Below are 17,353 nucleotides of genomic sequence, written 5' to 3'. Positions count from 1 at the left end.
TCTTTGTTATCAGACAGAAAATAAATTTCTAGTTTAATTTATCTTTAATAGTAATTCAAGAACCTAATGATAACCAAAATCCAAACAATGTGCATGCTAACAGCTATCAGGTACAACAACAGGAGAAACTCAGTGATGAAGGAAACTCGGCTTTAATCTTTGAACACACAGGATGTGCCAGCCCTTAAAGTATCAAAAGAGAAAATTCTAATAATAGATTCATAGAATAGTTTGGGTTGGAATGAACCTTAAATATCATTTAGTTCCATCCCCTGCCATGGCCAGGAACAACTTCCACTATCCCAAATTGCTCCAAGCCCCATCCAACCTGTCCATGGTCATCCACAGCTGCTCTGGACACCCTGTGCCAGGGACCCACCACCCTTACAAGGGAATTTTTTTTTGTGATATAAACCTTCAGTTTGAAGCTATTCCCCCTTATTCTCTCATTCCAGACCCTTTTAAAAGTCCCTCTCCATTTCTGTAGCTCCTTCAGGTGCTGGCTGTCCACACTCAGGTCACTCTGAAGGCTGAACAAACCAAATTCTCTCAGTCTTTCCCCACAGGAGAGGTAAATGATCAGAAAAAAATACATGGTGGGAAGAAAGTTAATATTCCTTTTAATGTGAACATTTCCCTTTCAGTCCACCCCACTATAATTTAGCCATCCTTGTTAAGAACTAGATAATGGCAAAAGGAAAATATTTAGAGAACATTTTTCAAGAGGCACGTAATAATGAAGTGAGTAATTATAACATCCCCAGGGTGCTCAGGAGTGCATTTTACAGGGTCATTAATATGGCTCAAGGGAAGCTGAAAGCTCGTGGCCTTTGGCCCCACAGCACACAGGGGGCCCACTGAAGGACACCCTGTGGTGTCACTGATTTAGTGAAACCTCACAGAAGAAATGCAAACCCATCCCCACTGCAGACAGCATTTACCTGGAGCTGGAAGGAAAATCTCAGTCAGAGAAGCAAATCAATTAAAGTGCAATAAACTACACCAAGAAGTAGAGATGGGAACAAACATTTTGGGAAGAAATTCATTTCAATGTGTGTTTCCTGTGGGAATCAGTGAGATGACACAAGTGCTTACCAAACTTTTGGGATGTTGGAATCTAAGTTAGCAAAACAGCTTAGGGATATGTTTGCCTAATCTTTTTGAAATTATTTGGAGCTATATGGTGCTCTGCCTCCTTTCTTTTAATTTTTTTGATTCTATACTGAACAATTCATTCTTCAATAGTAAAATTAATAGTAAAGAAATTTGTCAGCATACCTATGGCAATTTAAGGTCCCTAAACCAAAATCCTGGTGGAAAGCCTTGGGAAAATGAACAAATTTATAATGAGTGAGGGAGATTTCACAAAAACAAACATCCATGACCTGACAGAAAATACAGAAAAAAAGATTTAAAATCAGTAGAATTCTTGAATGTGTAGTGAGTCTCCCATGCAAAGACTGCACAACTCTTTTTCATTCTGTTTCACTAGGATATTGAAAAAATAGTGAAAAATTACTGCAGAACAATGAAAAATGCCAGTAAGATTTATTTCTCAAGCAATAAATCCCCTGAAACATGGAGGATATATTTCAAGTTCTTAATTAAAGTGTGTAAGTGATCTTTCTTTTCTCAAAATTATTTTTAGTTTGTAACATATAAAACACAAGATATATTCAAAATACTTTTACAAATGCATTGGTATCTAGAATTTACATTTGCTGGAAGGCAATTTTCATACTTTGCTTAACAAGGGATATTAACCAATATACAACATTTCCTCTGGCCTTTCAGAGACCTTCACATAGCAGTTTTTCATGCAATAATGTATTCAAATGCAGTTTTTTGCCAAAATAATATTTATTTGCCAGTACATCTTGGGATATAAGAAATTAGTGCATCAAACAATGAAGTCTCCTATATATTCTCCATTAGAAGGTAATGCAAATTGCAACATTTCTACTGTAGTATTTTCTAGGTTGGCTGAGGCAGGCATTTATAAATGGATCACACATTAAATAGAAGAAAAAATTTAGGGCTCTCTCTTGCCACTACTCCTGCCAAGAGAGTTTTGTGCCTCTAGATCTATTGTTCACATTACTCTTTTTAACCATTAAAAAGTGCTACTACAACCTTAAAATACAGCTCTTGTTCAACTGACTCAAAAATATCAGGAGGTACTACATCAAGGAAGTATCAGAATAATATTTGAGCTAGTACCCATATATGTAAACTAATTTGCACACCAAAAAAACCCATAAAATGAGGAATTTTATGCAATTGAAATGTGTGAAAAATGAGAGCAATATTTGCAATGGAAATCCTGTCAAGTTATCTGTTGCTTCCAAAGCCCCACAGTATACAGAAGTGCTTAATTTAAGCTTCAGAAAACTATTTTAATCTATGTAATTAAATGCCATCAACTGGGAATTTAGAAATATTCCATCTACTTGTCCTGCTACTTCTGTCATAAATGTGGAAAGAATTTTCATTCACCTCTTTTTTTTCTGGGCATGAGTTACAGCTGCATAAATGTCAGGAGTTCAGAGTTCCTGACCCACCAAGGCTGGACACAGACCTGACTTAGCTGATGAGTGATTCTTAATGTCCTCCTGCATGGGATGGAAAACAGAATATTGGGAACTCAGAGGATTGCTTCTGTGTGGGAATGCTCTGCAGTGAGATAAAAATTGCATAAAAATCCCAATTTATCCCCACCTCTTGGATTACAGTCAGGCAAATCCTTTCCTGGGAAGTTTGGCATCCTGGCAAAGGCAGAGCTGCTGAAATTCTGTTTGCTCCTAAGGATGAGGCCGAATCTGGCTCCCCAAGAAGTCTCCCACCCCATCACAAGAAAATCAAAGGCTTAGGATAGGGCATAGTGTAAAATACAGGTACTACTGTACAGCTGAAACATTAAGAATACAGCAGATTAAAGGTTTTGCATGGGGATCAGTGATGGTGGAAAAGTAATTTAGTCAGATATTACTTGAAGCAAAACAAGGGTAGCTACAAATCATAGCTAGATGATAAAAATTACAAATAGCATCATGCAGGATAATAGGGTCAAAGATTTTGACTTTTTTTTTTCTGAGGCAGTAAGTTATTTATAACTTGTTTTCAGCGAGAACTTTTTCCTTCCTATTTTGCAAATATTATCATGCTGAAGTTTATTCTGCTCTCAAAGATAAATCTGCTATTTAGAAAAACTGGGATACTTTTATTATATGATTAAATATTGATGAAGGAAATTTATCTTACCAAAAAATAATTTTTCTTGACAGAAATGACACAAACTGCTCTCATGCCAAAATAAATAGTTTTAAAGTTCGTTATTTGTTATTTTTCTGTTTACCAAAAAGGAAGTCTAATGAAAAACATCAGAATAAACATGTCATTTAAAATGTACATGTACCAAGAGAGAAACCTATTCAATGGCAAATAAAATTATGGCTTTGTGCCCTAAAAAATAGAGAAGCTGGTGTGTATGTGCATCTATCCAAGCAGGTGGATCATGTCATTGGCTGTGCTAGAAAAAGCAGAAATAGAAAAGAAATGGTTCATTTTAAGAGCATACTATTTATTTTATAAATATCCTGCCTGCTGTGCTTTGCAGTTTACCCTTCAAAGATCTCCAGTCAATAACCAATTGTTTACCTCACATCCATTTTGGCATTTTGGTGGCACAAACCCAAGCGTGGAAATCTTCCTTTCTCTGCTCCACTGCAAGCCCCACCTCCCTTTGGCTGGCACTAACCCACAAACCCCCCCCCCCTAAAATATCATTAATTACAGCAGGTCTGAGATTTGAATGCTAATTCTATTAATGGACCTGTGAAATTAGGACACTGCAAATCTCTGCGAGCTGTGCTTGGGCCTCCTGCAAGCTGGGCTGCCCTGAGGTTACCTGCTCTATTAAATAAGGATTGTCAAATACATTTTTAGAATTCTAAGGATGTGTAAATCAGCCCTTGTGAAGTACAGCACCAGGGGGAATAGATAACTGCAGTATTCTCTCTAAATTAACTCCTTCTATTTATCTAGAATCAAATTCATTTGGAGGGCTTCATACCAAGGCTCTGTGATGCCCCAGGCTAAGGTGGGATCAGATCAGGCTTGCTGGACACCTTCTCTACTGTGTAATTTTATAATATTAAAATTTCATTTATATCAAAAGGAAAACTCTTAGGGGTCCCTAAAAGTGTTTATAGATTAACAGTCCCTACATGTTCTTCCCCTTCAGAAAACCTGAATGATTTTTTGACTGCACATTTTGATGTGTTTTGCTATTAATTTTCCATCTTTACTTTCAATGTAATGTACTTTTAATTAGGCAATAATCTTCTGCTCATCTATCACTTTTGCTCAAACATCTTAGGAAATGGATAATAGAAAAAAGGCTCATCAGAGACCCTTTAGAGGTGCAGCAAAGCTGGAATAAAATGCCATCTCCTGACAGTACCTTTAAGGTTTCATAAAAAGATAATGGATGTGCTTGTCACCAAAGCTAATGATCAAACATTTTCCCACTTTTACTGGATATTAAATTGTGAACTATAAAAGAAAACCCCACAGTCTAAGCAATGTAGGAAAAAGAGTCTTTGTACATTTTTTAGCTCCTTTGATATCTAACTAACATAAACCTTCTTATTGCACTGTTACTTTCACTGAATAGCCACTATGCCATGAGATGCTTACTTCTACTGAAGTGAAAAAACTTCTCAGAAGAGACAGCTCTCCAGGTTACAGAATAAGAACATAATAATCTATATTTGCAAAAATACTTAAGTGAAAACAAACACTAGTTCATCACAACATCTTTACAAAGTTGACCAAAGCTTTTTAATTTCATATGAAGCAATGTTTGAAAGTGTTGTATCTAAATTGTATACATTATTTTGAATCACATTCCTAATCCTCTTTTTAATATTTTCAGTAGTGCTTCCATGTCAAAATAAAGGGAGGAACAGGGAGGTTAAAAAAACCCAAATACCCAAACTATGTGATGGAGACAATACAAAGTAAATAATTACCAAAACTAGGGTAAATCAAATTAACCAATCAGAGTAACAGTGAAAAAAGCAGATCTAGTTTGAAAGCAATGGGAAAAAAATATGGTATGTTATTCTATTTAAAAAGAGAAAAGTATTAAAACCAAACAAGACAGTTTCTAGTCAATCCCAATGGAATGAGACCCCCATAACAGGCAGGTACTTCCAAGTGTCTCTGAAGCAGCTTTCATTAGAACAGATTCTCATCTCTGTGACCTGCACACGGTCAGCTGATAATTCTTCATCCCATGAAAGAGCTCACCAGGCTAAATTCTGCAATTGCCATGGCACTGAAGCACACAAACTTGCCCACAAAGGAAAGGTTGTGCTTCATTTTTTTTGGCCTGCTGGGAATGTGCAGCTCCTTGCTGAGAGCAGGGTGGATGAGGGCAGGAATTCTGGGCTGGCCACAGGCTGCCCAGCTCTTACTGCAGGGCTGTGGTTTTGTATTTCATGCACCTCTTTGGCCAGTAGGGGATTGCAGGTTGGATCAGCAGCAAATCTTTGTTCAAACACGAGGCATTTTCCTAATCTATCCAGACATGCAGCAACAAAATATTTTATGGCATAATAATACTAATCCTTTTCCACAAAATTATCCATAAAGCTCCAACAGTCACTAACAAAGTTAAGAAAGGGCTTTTGTGACAGTGTTTTTTGCTTTGTTCTGTTTTCTGTCACTAATGTGTGTTTTATTTGGCATGAACGCTGCAGCCCAGCACACACTACTGAAAAATGGAATTTTGGGCTGGAAAACACAACAGACTTCTAAGAACAGCTCTTCTCAGAAACAGTTCTGTGCAAGAGGATCAAATACCTTTCCAGTACTCTTGTTCTTCATCACAGCACTTCAAATTATGGGCAAGCAGGCTCTGTCACAAGGGGATGCTCTGCACTGAAGAGCCCCATTCATTTCAGTGCAGTTATTTGGGAAATAAAGCACTGAGTAATGTTATCAGAGCTTTCAGTCTGCTGCAGTGGCTTTACTTGCAGCATTAAAAGTACCAAATGGAAAAAAAAATTGAAATGGTGGAAAACTTGTATGAGTGTTTTCTATTCAGTAATCCCAGGAAATATTCTCAAACTAGAGGGTGAGAGGATAAATGCTAGACTAAATGACAGTAATGTTTCCTTTACCCTCCTCAAAAGGGAAAATTTCATATAATTAAAGAAGGCATAACGAGAACAATCTCACTCATAGGTGTGCTTCCATTTTGACATGAATTTTGGTCTAAAAGTTTAGGATGCTTGCCTTCCCAAGGCAGACATTATCAGAATGCCAAACAGAAAATACAAAATACAGACAACTTTTCCTTTTTATTTATTGCCACCTTTGACCCTGACCTCTGGAATGGAAATTTACTGTTTCTGTAGGGACAACCATTGCCTCTTAAAGAAGAAAAAATGGGAAATTTAAAGCAGTGCTCAAACTAGAGATTTCTCTAAATCATTATTCCTTCCCCCTGTTCAGTTTGTGAGCTTCAATACAAATGGTTTATTTCTGTATGAGTGCTGTTAAAGTCCTGTGGCTTAAAGATAACCAAGAACAAAGAGTATATACTAATAAAATAAAGAAACAAAATCCCAGTTAGCATAAAGCAGCTCTTTCCTTTCTCTCTACTATTGAAACTGAAAGCAGTAGTAGCCACTGGTGACCCAAAGCATTCTCCTTCTCTATATAAACCTTTCATAAGAAAGAACACAGAAAACAGCATTGGCAGTATTAAATCTGTCCATCATGATTTTTTCTGGATGTTGAATAGATTCCTTTTACAAATCTTTTCCATTTTCTTAATGAAAATTAAATAAAATCCTCCTGCTTTTTACCAGGTGGATATATATTGAGTAAATATTTGACATCTCCAATCACCTGAGTTTAGAATCCAAACTTGTCTTCATATCTGTCCTTTCCCAAAAAAAATAAAAAGCCATAAAAATATATCTGCACTATCCTTCTGCAGTATTCCTTCTTGGTGAAATTGCTTGCACAAGACTTGCATTCAGAAAGAATCTAAAGAAGACATAGTGTGTTTCCAATGGCTTCTTATTCAGTAGTCCCCAATTTCCCAGGGCAAACAGTTCTCTTTTCCATCACCTTTATCTAAGGACAGTTTCTAACAGACTTTCATTCTCAGACTTGTTTCAAAGACAAAATTGGGCAGGAAACTCACCAGTGCTTTGGGTTTTTGTTGGATTGTTTGGTTAGTGTATTTTGTTATTTTGTTTTGGTTTCTGGTGTTGTTTTTTTTTTTTTTTTAATTTTTATTTTAGATGCACTTGCTCCATCATTCTTTAATTTTTATTATTGTTTTCTTTTTACCAAATGGATTCCACTTTTAAGCATTTTCTAACATTTTATTTAGAAGCAAATCTTGCATCTCCAAAAAACAAAGCTCCTTGAGGAGATTAGTCTATAATAAAATGTTACTATTTCTGCTCTAAATATTTATTGAATGATAATGATTTTTTCAGTTTATTTATTTAAGAAAAGCCAACATTTTGGTGAAACGATGGCAGATGACTCACAGAGATCACCCAGATAAAGACATATATCCACAAAAGTCTGATACAAGAAACCAGATCAATAAAGGTGATATGGAAAGGAATAGACAGACCTTATTTCATCCCTACATCCTCTCATGTGATTGTTAGCTGTGGGTTCCTTCAGGGATCAGTGTCAATTTACAAGTGGAAAACCCATTATCATCAAAAAAAGAATATTAATTTTCATCTTTCAAGCAACTAGCCCTTTTAAACACTGCAATTACTAATGACTTCGGAATCTGACTAAATAATATAAAAAAATAAACAGCCCTTTCAGATAATAGATCCTTTCTTTTATACTGGCATAATACAGAGAAATATTGTTTGAGACAGGCACTGGTATCAAACTGAAATGTTGATTAAATTATTAACTGCTGTACTAATATGTGTCCAGGACTTGAAGTCACATAATTGGAAAACAGGGGGAAGAAAACGATAAAAAATACCAGAACTTCCTTACTTAAAGTGTTCCATCACAAATTAAACCTCCAGTATCAAGGGAATAAACACAGACAATAATAGTTATGATCTCTCTAGAAATTATTCAGTCCCTTGTAAAACACAATCACAGTAGACTAAATATCAAAATCTAAAGTCAAAATCCATTCCCTCCCCCTGAAATTAGGATGTCATATATTTAACAAAAATGAAACTGTTGGAAGACAATTACCCAGATGAGCAAAGCAGAAATGATGCACTGGGGACTGTATTATCCAAATTCAAAACACCAAGAACAGAGCCATGATGAACAAAAACCAACAGCCCAAAAGCAAAGCAGAGTAGCAGACATTTGAAAATAAAATTGACTGATCTTCAGAATAAACTCTCTGCTGTGAATGACACTTGGTCTGTCACAATTTTCAGATGATATAGGGAATATCCTTACACCTATTAAGTATTCTGAGGTTACTGTTCTGATCTCCATTATATCCTTTCAGGAGTTTTAGCATGCAATATTTTGGTAGAATATGCAGAAAAACCCACTAGCAATCATATTGTCTCAAGAGCAGGTGGAATTTAGCATGTGACTACTCTGAGAAAATAGCAGAGTAATTTTTATTTTAATAAATACAAGGTACCAGAAGGAGACCACACACCTCTACTAATAGCAGGAGCACATTCTATTGAATTGATTTGAAACAATCAAAGGTAACTCTTTCATTCTCTAATTCATTACAGGAAAAGAAACACTGGAGGTACTGAATAACACCCATAACACTTCTCAAAACCACAATGAAGCTCAGAACAAACAGATAAAAAGATGTTTTCATAACATCCTTCACTTCTTCAAAGCATGAAAAAATCATGGTAGTGAAAAGTCTCTTTCATTTTAATAGCAAACCTTTCCTTATATGGATTAAAAGATTTTTGAAAATTAATTTACCTGTCTATGAATTAAAGCATCAGTGTTATTCACAGAAACAAACAAAAAAGATCAAACCAAAGAAACAAAAACCAACCAACCAACCAAAGAACAACCCCCCACACAAGAAAAAAAAAAAAAAACAACAATAAAAACAAGGCTGAAACTCTTCTGCCTGGACAGCTCAGCAATGGGAATACCTGTTTCATGACAGCAGGCTCTTCCAGAAAACACTTGCAATATCTTTACATCTCATCCCCAGAATACAAACCTTATATTCGACAAAGAAAATTTAAAAATACTTGTTGTCGCTCTTCTGCCTTTTTTTTTTTTTTTTTTTTTTCCCAAGCACATTCTCACACACAATTTGAATTGCATTGCAGACAGCAGGGATTAGTGGAAAGCTGAAAGCTGCTTACCCAGCACCCCAAGGCGATAGTTGACTGTGATGACTATCACATTGCCATAACTTGCTAGAACACTGCCATCATACAAATTTCCAGTGCCTTCCATGTAGGACCCTCCATGAATATACACCATCACAGGCTTGGGTCCCCCACTGTCCCGAATGTCTGGAAAAAATATTAAGACACATTTTATCTCAAGAAAGCACCAAAGAAGATACATGCAATATTTTTTTTTTATTATTATTTTTTTTTTAATTTTTTTTTTTTTTTTTTTAGTGAGGTTATTTTTTCTCAAAGTGTTTCTCAAGCAACATCTTTTACATAAGGAAATGGGCAGGTGGGCACAAGTGTTTCTTTGTGGCTTGTTCGTAACAAAAATTCCTATTTTTGGAACACTCTGAAAAGCAGAAAGGAAATGAAAATGGTAACACATTTGCTCAAATGTAGTGTGGCATTGCTCTGATTCTGACCCTGCTGAACTGGGTGTCTTCTTCTACATAACTTCTACTAACATAAGAGTGAGCTCATTTTGGCTGAACACTTCTGAAAGCTCAGTGCAACTTTCTGTTCACTTAGCTAAGGGAAATCCAACATATTAAGATAAACATGACTTCTGCTTGTACATAAAAATGTTGATTTCTTCCAGTCCACTAATTTGTAAAAGGAGTGTACAAACAGCTGTCTTTGGAGAGGTCTGAAGTTTGAGTTCAAAAAGTACTTGAAAGTTGTTTAGCACTTAGGCCTTGAATTAAGATTATTGATAACTTGGGTAGCCTGAAGGGTAAGGTGCATGGATATTTCTTTGTTTCCTAAATCATGAAAAGGATTGAATATTTGAAAAAATAATTGCCTGGAACAATGCTGAAAAATCACCACTCTGTATTCAAAAAAATGGCAAGATTCTCAAAAGGTACATCAAAGGCAGGGAACAGTTTTTAAATATTAGAAACTCTGCCATTCTCTGTGACAACAAAATTAGATATTGTCATACTGTTTGGAGTTTTGGTTTAGGTATCCCTCCACCTCCAAACAATATTTGCAAATGGATGCATCTACTTACAATAAAATTTTGAATATATGAAGAGTGCCACTCCTCTTGAGGAGAATTGCTCCTGAGTACCAATTCAAAGCAGTTAGTATGGGCTGATATGTTTTTAAAAGTTGGGGTTTTTCTGTTGGACAGGAAATAAATCAGATTAGATTTAAATTTAAAATTTTACATCTGATTAAATTGCATTTTGTTCTGATTTACTGGGTGCCTGAGTCTCTTCCACCACCCAAATCATAATATGCCATAGTAGTTCCTCCAAACCAAGAAAGACAACAGCAAGAGAGCACAGGAAAATTCCCAGTGAGGAATTGTTCTGAATATTCTGATTCAACAACACTTTTTTTGTCATTATGACAGTATTCAAGTGATTTCTCTGATTGCTTCCTTCAGCTTTTGAAGAAACCTCAGATGTATTGTTTATTCCTTTGATTTGGAGGGATCTTAGTTAAGAAGCTTTCAAGGGAGCTCTCTGCAGAACTGCCAGAATTGTTTCTGAAGTGCTGGAAGGAGTGGGTGGGGGCAGTTACACTAAAAACCTGCTTTTGGAACTTGCTGAAAAACATCAGCACAGATGTTTCTGTTTGTAAAAAGCCAACTGCTACTATTATTTTGATATTGATTCTAATTTGAAGAAAATGCCAGAAGAGTCAAGATCAAAAATTGGATCTTCAATATCGGAAGTATTGGAACAATCACTTATTCAAGACCAAGGAGTTGATGAAAGGTTGTGCATGAAATTGCTTGTATTGCTTCCTTGATTGGGCCTTTAGTGAGAGCTTTCCAACATGCAACTTTCAGAGTGAAAAGCTAGAGATTATTTATCTTCACTGTCCACAGAATGGAGTTATGATCTTCTCAGATTTAAAATCTACACTGTCTTTCCAAATTCTTATACTTTTTCAGGAGATGCTTTGTTCTTAGTCTATGCATCCTTCTTTTTTTTTGTACAAATATGGAAGCAATAATAAATTATTAATCTGAAATCACTGTGTGACTGTTCCCAGCAGAAATTGTACACAGTTAATTGTATGCTTGATGGTAACACAGGGGGAGACTGTCTCAGAATTCTTCTTTAATTAAAATTACATAGAATTACAGAGCACCAACTGTGAACAGCAATGAAATGTTGGTAGAACTGGCCTGTATATCTGGAAAATATTATTGGAATATTTAGAAAAGAATGGGTGTCTTTTATCTGAGAAAGGAAGCAAATATCCATGAATAAAATCTCATATATAAGGAAGTTATTCTTTGAGTAATTTCTGTCTCCATAATACTGTTATTTTCTACTACTAATATCCTTGTAAAGATTACAGATCAGATAGATGAGGGAAGGCCAGTTTTCAGCTCTGACCCTGTGCCATGTCAGAGCAAATGACATCAGAATGAATTTTCCTCATGCTGCTCTGCCAAAGCCATCAGTCAGAAGGAGAATCCCTCCTGCAAAAGAAAAACTGTGCATCTGAGAGTCCTAGTCCAGAGATCTAGTGCTGGAGACACCAGTCAGGGTGTGCAGAATTCACCTGAGGCTGGAGGCACTTTGGGCTATGGATTGTACAAAGCTGTGGAGCTCTTCATGGCAAAAAGAAAAATTATTGCATTTCGGTCACAGGTTTCAGATCAATTGCAGTCTACAGCCTGGAATTTTTTAAAAGTGCAAATATTCAGCTGGGAGAGTGTTTAAATACATATGTCATTAGCAACTGAGATTATTAAATTATAAGATCAAAAGAAGAGAGAAAAAAAATCAGACTGTAATCAAGAATTGATTCCTGTCTTAAAATGTTCCTCCATGAAAACTCTCATCCTTTAAAACAAAACTGGAGGAAGAATTAGGATAATACTCTGTGAGGAGAGCACTTTTGTGTATTGGTACAAAAGCAGCAGAAAGATGCACTTTTCAAAAGTGAATATTGAAGTGTCTGAGTCACTTAAGTAAATAATTGATATTTTTAGTACTCGGATACTTTTTAAAATCTGGCCATAAGTGATATATCTTTCATTTTTTTCCTACAGACTGGTGTCAGTCCTCTTCATGCATGTGCTGAAGTGATCTCAGGACACTGCAGTTACACTTGCATATGCAGATTAATAGTGATTTGTGTTTGTAGCTCATTCTGAACCTGAAGACTTTAGGTGTAATTGTGACATTTCTGCCTAGGGTAGATTTACAGACTGATTTAATTTAGTTGTGTTCTGCACTTTTGTTGCTTTTTATTAAATGTTGCTATAATTAAAAATGGACACATTCTTCTTTTCAAAGACATATGCAAGGATAACACTGTTAAAAAATCCATCTCAAATTCAGCTCAATTCTGCTTTCAGTCACACAGATCATTTTTCAGTGCTATGCTTTGTTTGGCTTTAAATTGCTAGTTCATAAAACATCTAAGTAGATCTTATTGTATAGCAGAGAATAACCTTGTTTATATTACATATACATTCACTTTCTTATAATTATTTCTATTATCACTTCTTTTCTGTACCTCTCTAATGTTTGTTGCATCTACTTTTTATGTCTCATCTTAATTATGTTACAGACAATTTAGGAATAGGGCTGACTTTTGTTCTATGTTTGTTACATTACACAACAGGGAACCAGGTCTGACTGTGAATATCAGTCACAATTGTCATATATAACAAAACATAATTATTGCTTCAGTCATTCAAAACTGCTGTGAATTGGCCACGTGACTTAACAAGCATAATTTGCAGGGAACAGCCAAAATGGGAAAGGAGAAAAGCCTACCTGGAGACAACTTCAAACAAAAAGATAATTAGTTTAGCACTGATGTCACAAGCATTGCTTTTCTAGATGGCATAAAAAAACTGTGACAGCTTGATGCAGATTGTTAAGTAAATCTTGGGTTTTGAATATGAAACAGACTAGAACAGTGGAAAATTTTTAGATTGGTTAGTGCAAAACCTGTGGGTGCCTTCCATAGAATGTTATGGGGATATGTGGATATGTGTGTAAGTCTTCCATAAGCTTTTGTAGAAAACATTTAAGTAGAGCATGGTACCAATCATTGCTACTCTTAACAATTTTAAGGCCTTTTATCAGCATTTGACCTTCCAGTTCAAATCCATCAGATGCCTTATAGATAAATAATAAACTAGTGCACTTAGTCCTAGTATGTAAACATCCATTAATGCCACATTTTTAACATGAGATATAAAACTAGATGTCCTGAGATTATTATACCAACTATTGAGCTTCTGTGAGGAGCTTCAGATATGTTTTCTATTTTAAAATACACCCTGCATCCATCAGGCTTCAGACAAATAGAATTCTCTCCTTTTGTTTGTTTTCCTATCTGTCAAACCAGGGGATCATTTTGTGCACTCTCAAACCCTTAACTGCCATCACTTGAAAATTATTTGAGATCCTGATGGAGGACTATATGAATGCTATCCTAGCATGAAAAAGGCCAAAGCTTTTACAGGTAAACATCTGGAGCAGATTCCCATTAGAGTAGGACCTCAATAGCCAGGTAGGCAGTAATTTTAAATTATTAAAGGATGATGGTTAGAAATGCAAAAGCTGACAGACTCTTCACTGTACAAGCAATGCTTGGCAGTGCTGAAAGTAAAATAAAGCCCTAAAGAGGTACTTGAATTAAAGGTCTGTCAGAATTTTATCATTCATGTTTTCAAGTATTAATAACAGCACCACAGAAATTTGACACAATTTGAACTGAGTGTCTGTGTGTAAAGGGAAAATATAATCAGCACAATTTAATGTGCAAGTGGCATTGGAAGCTGTACTTTGGAGAGGAAATCACAGAGCCAACATGAATGGGTGACAGGAGGAACAGGAATTGTGAATTTGGATATGTGCATCAGCCAATAAGCTCACCCAAAGTGGTCAGATCTGTGCTACCCCAGCCTGGCTGGCTCTCATTAAAGGCTTTAATTAGGGCTGGAGCATGTGGTTGTTTTGCAGGGCAGACAAGTGTGTTCTGCTATTTCTGATCTCCCAAGTCCAAAAACTTGCAGCCAGTGCTGCTCCCCCTTTCTTGCCATGGCAGCTAAGGCAGATGAAATGCCAAACTTGGCATCCCAGTGTGTTTTAGTAGCAGTGGAGGGGTGGGGGGTGTTGGAGAGCCTCACCTCTGCACTGTGCTCCTTCACACCAATGGCACTACAGCCTGTCGAGCACAACAGGGATTTGCAAATGAATTCTGCATCTTTAGCAACTTAAAATTTGAGTGGGTTTGGGGTTTTTTTGATATAAAATATGCTCTGGACCAAGATCTGTCAATGAAGTCCAATAGCCCATACAAGCCAGAGCACCAGACTTGTTATCAGAATCATCACAGTTACAGCCTGTGAGCAAACAGCAACATCTGTTCCTAATCTGTCTCCTGTTCCACAGCAGGCATTGTAAGGGAGGAGGGAAGAGCAGAAGCATCTATCAACTGCAGTGCAGACCCCACTCCTGAGGCATGTGCTCTCAGCAACAGACAGACAGAGGTGTCTGTGCTCCTCAGACTTAGCATCTGTATTCTTCCTTTCTAAAAATGGAATTGCAGCATTCCTGTATTGCAGAGGGACGCTGTGAGCCTGAATACATTAAAAACTGAGAGATGCTCAAACAGCACTGGGACTAAATAAGGATTTAAGATTGATGTGCCAGGCAAGGTGTGTGTGTGATAGAGGAGTGGATGGGAATTCATTTGTGAGCAATCCTTCATGGATATTTCATACAACACTAACTACTTACAAGTCCAGTTCTGATCCCAAAGTACATTGCAGCCAATGATTTGTGTTCCCATATTTTAGGTCATGCTTAGGATTTTAGTGGATATGAACTAGGGTGCATAAGAGTCACTGATTTTTACTATAGCCAAATTAAAGTTAAATTATTACCTGACGAAAATTAAGACTAAGGAAAGACAATAAGATGAAAATATTCTACTTTTTAAAATTAAGCCTTGTTTCCAGACTGGGGAAGGTACACTTTGTGTAACTGCTGAGCAATTTGAAGGTAAATCTTGCATCTACACTTGATATTGCATACCTGCAGGTCAGCAAATGAGCAAATCCACCACTACTATAAAGGAAAACCCTCAATGCTCACTGGTTGGAAGTGCTTTTGCCACTCCTGTTTATGCTGCCTGCTCAAGTAATTCAATATTTACTGAAAACAGGTAAGCAATAGACGTGTAGGAATGAAAGGGTTAAACAGAAAGAATAATACATCCAGACTGGAGAAAAAAGGCATTTATATTATTTCTGACTTTTCACACTCATAGAATTCGAAAACACCTTCATTTTTTAAACAGCAAATTTGCAGATCATTAGCTGGTAATGTGCACTACTGCCTTTGGGCCTTTTGAAAACAAAAATGAAAAATGATCTAATTAAGCCTGGTCTACTGGTTGCAGCACATACCAGAGATCCAAGTTTGATTACTGACTCCAGTGCTTGGGCTGGAAAGGTTTGGACCACAATACTGTGGTAGTGGCATGCAGCAGCTGATGGGAATAGGATTATTGACCAATGTTTTAAAATGAAATCTTCTAATCAAGCTCAGATATTTGAGTGGCACAACACAAAATGCTCTCCAAGCATTTGCTACAAGAAGCTGCTATGGAAGATCTTTCTTCAGAAAGATATAATGCAATAAATAGGCTTGAGATCTATGAATTTTTTGATGTAGGGACCATCCTGGGCTTTTCAGAAATCACTGGGCATTATTTATACAACATGGACTCTATGGATATCTGATACCAGCTGTTTTGCACTATGTACAGCCCAGCCTCCCTAAAGCTCCAATTTCATCATTCATTCAGTTTAGCTTTTTTTTTTTCCCCACAGCTATTTGTTTGAAGGATTTTACATTGCCTAAAATCCACCATACCACAAAAAGTGATGGCTTTGGACAGGTTAGCAGAAATCTAGCCAGCTAAAATGACCTTGCTCTCTTTTTCCTGCTACTCATACCCAAACACATACAACTAGGTTTGTGAACTCTTCAGTTCTGCACATGCAACAAGTGCTAGAGTTTCAATACAGAGGAGCAGGTTCACAAAAATGCAGGACATCTGATCCTGCTCCTCCACTGGGAAATGCTGGGTCTCAGCAGACAGGGCTTCTATCAAGCCAGCAGACATCCCAGCAGTCTTGAGTGTCTAGTGATCATAAAAATTTAAATTTTCCCTGTCTCTCTGTGCCTCTCGGAAGCAGTAAAAGTCTAATTACTGCCTGCACTCTTCTATTGGCACAGAAAGGAGAACAAAACTGTCACTTGTATGCCAGAGAAAATTAATCCCAGTCCTATAAATTACAGAGATTTATTAGTGTTGTAAATGTGCTTCTTCCCCTCCAGTTTGACTGCTGTGTTCTCACAGCTCTTCTTCTCTCTCCTGCAATTGTCAGAGAGGGAGACAGGTTTTCCCTGACATGGACACTTGTCCTCAGCAGACTGAGATCCCTCCTCTCATCTGAGCCTATCTACCAAAGCACTTTCTGACAGCAACCACTCTCTGCTGAATTTCAGTAAACTGAGGAGTTTCTTTTAAGTCTGTCTAAGCAGAGAAGGACTCAACAAACCTGATGTTATTAGCATCTGTCTTGGCAATTATACAGCAATTTAGGAGAGCTATTAAGGCCCACTGGGTGAACAGCCCAAATTTCAAATGGTTTCTTAAAACATATTGTTAAAACAAGACAGAGGAATTTCTGAAATGGCTAATTCACTATCACAGATCTTTGAGATTTCATAAGAATGTTACTTGCAATATTCTGTTGTGGACCCATGAAAAATGTCCTGACTTCAAAAAGCTAGGAGGATCTGAATTGTCATAATTAGCTCTGAATAATGTGTGGCCAGATTTCAGCTGGGATAGAGTTAATTTGTGCATTTAGGATGAGAATAATGTTAATAACAGGGATTTTTTTTAGTTGCTGCTGAGCATTGCTCACATTAAGG

General features: G+C 36.7%; 1 protein-coding gene across 5 annotated transcripts in view; it reads right to left on the bottom strand.

Moving 5' to 3' along the window:
• NLGN1 (neuroligin 1) overlaps positions 1–17,353 on the bottom strand; it is a 415,320-nt gene that overhangs the window by 176,894 nt on the left and 221,073 nt on the right. For all 5 annotated transcript variants that reach the window (XM_056499192.1, XM_056499190.1, XM_056499191.1 and 2 more), the window contains one exon: positions 9,378–9,530. In XM_056499192.1, coding sequence (XP_056355167.1) covers positions 9,378–9,530 — 153 coding nt within the window. The remainder of the gene's footprint in view (positions 1–9,377; positions 9,531–17,353) is intronic.

The sequence above is a fragment of the Oenanthe melanoleuca genome, chromosome 9 (assembly GCF_029582105.1).
Source record: "Oenanthe melanoleuca isolate GR-GAL-2019-014 chromosome 9, OMel1.0, whole genome shotgun sequence".
Lineage (NCBI taxonomy): Eukaryota > Metazoa > Chordata > Aves > Passeriformes > Muscicapidae > Oenanthe > Oenanthe melanoleuca.
This window is presented reverse-complemented; position numbering and strand designations above follow the sequence as displayed.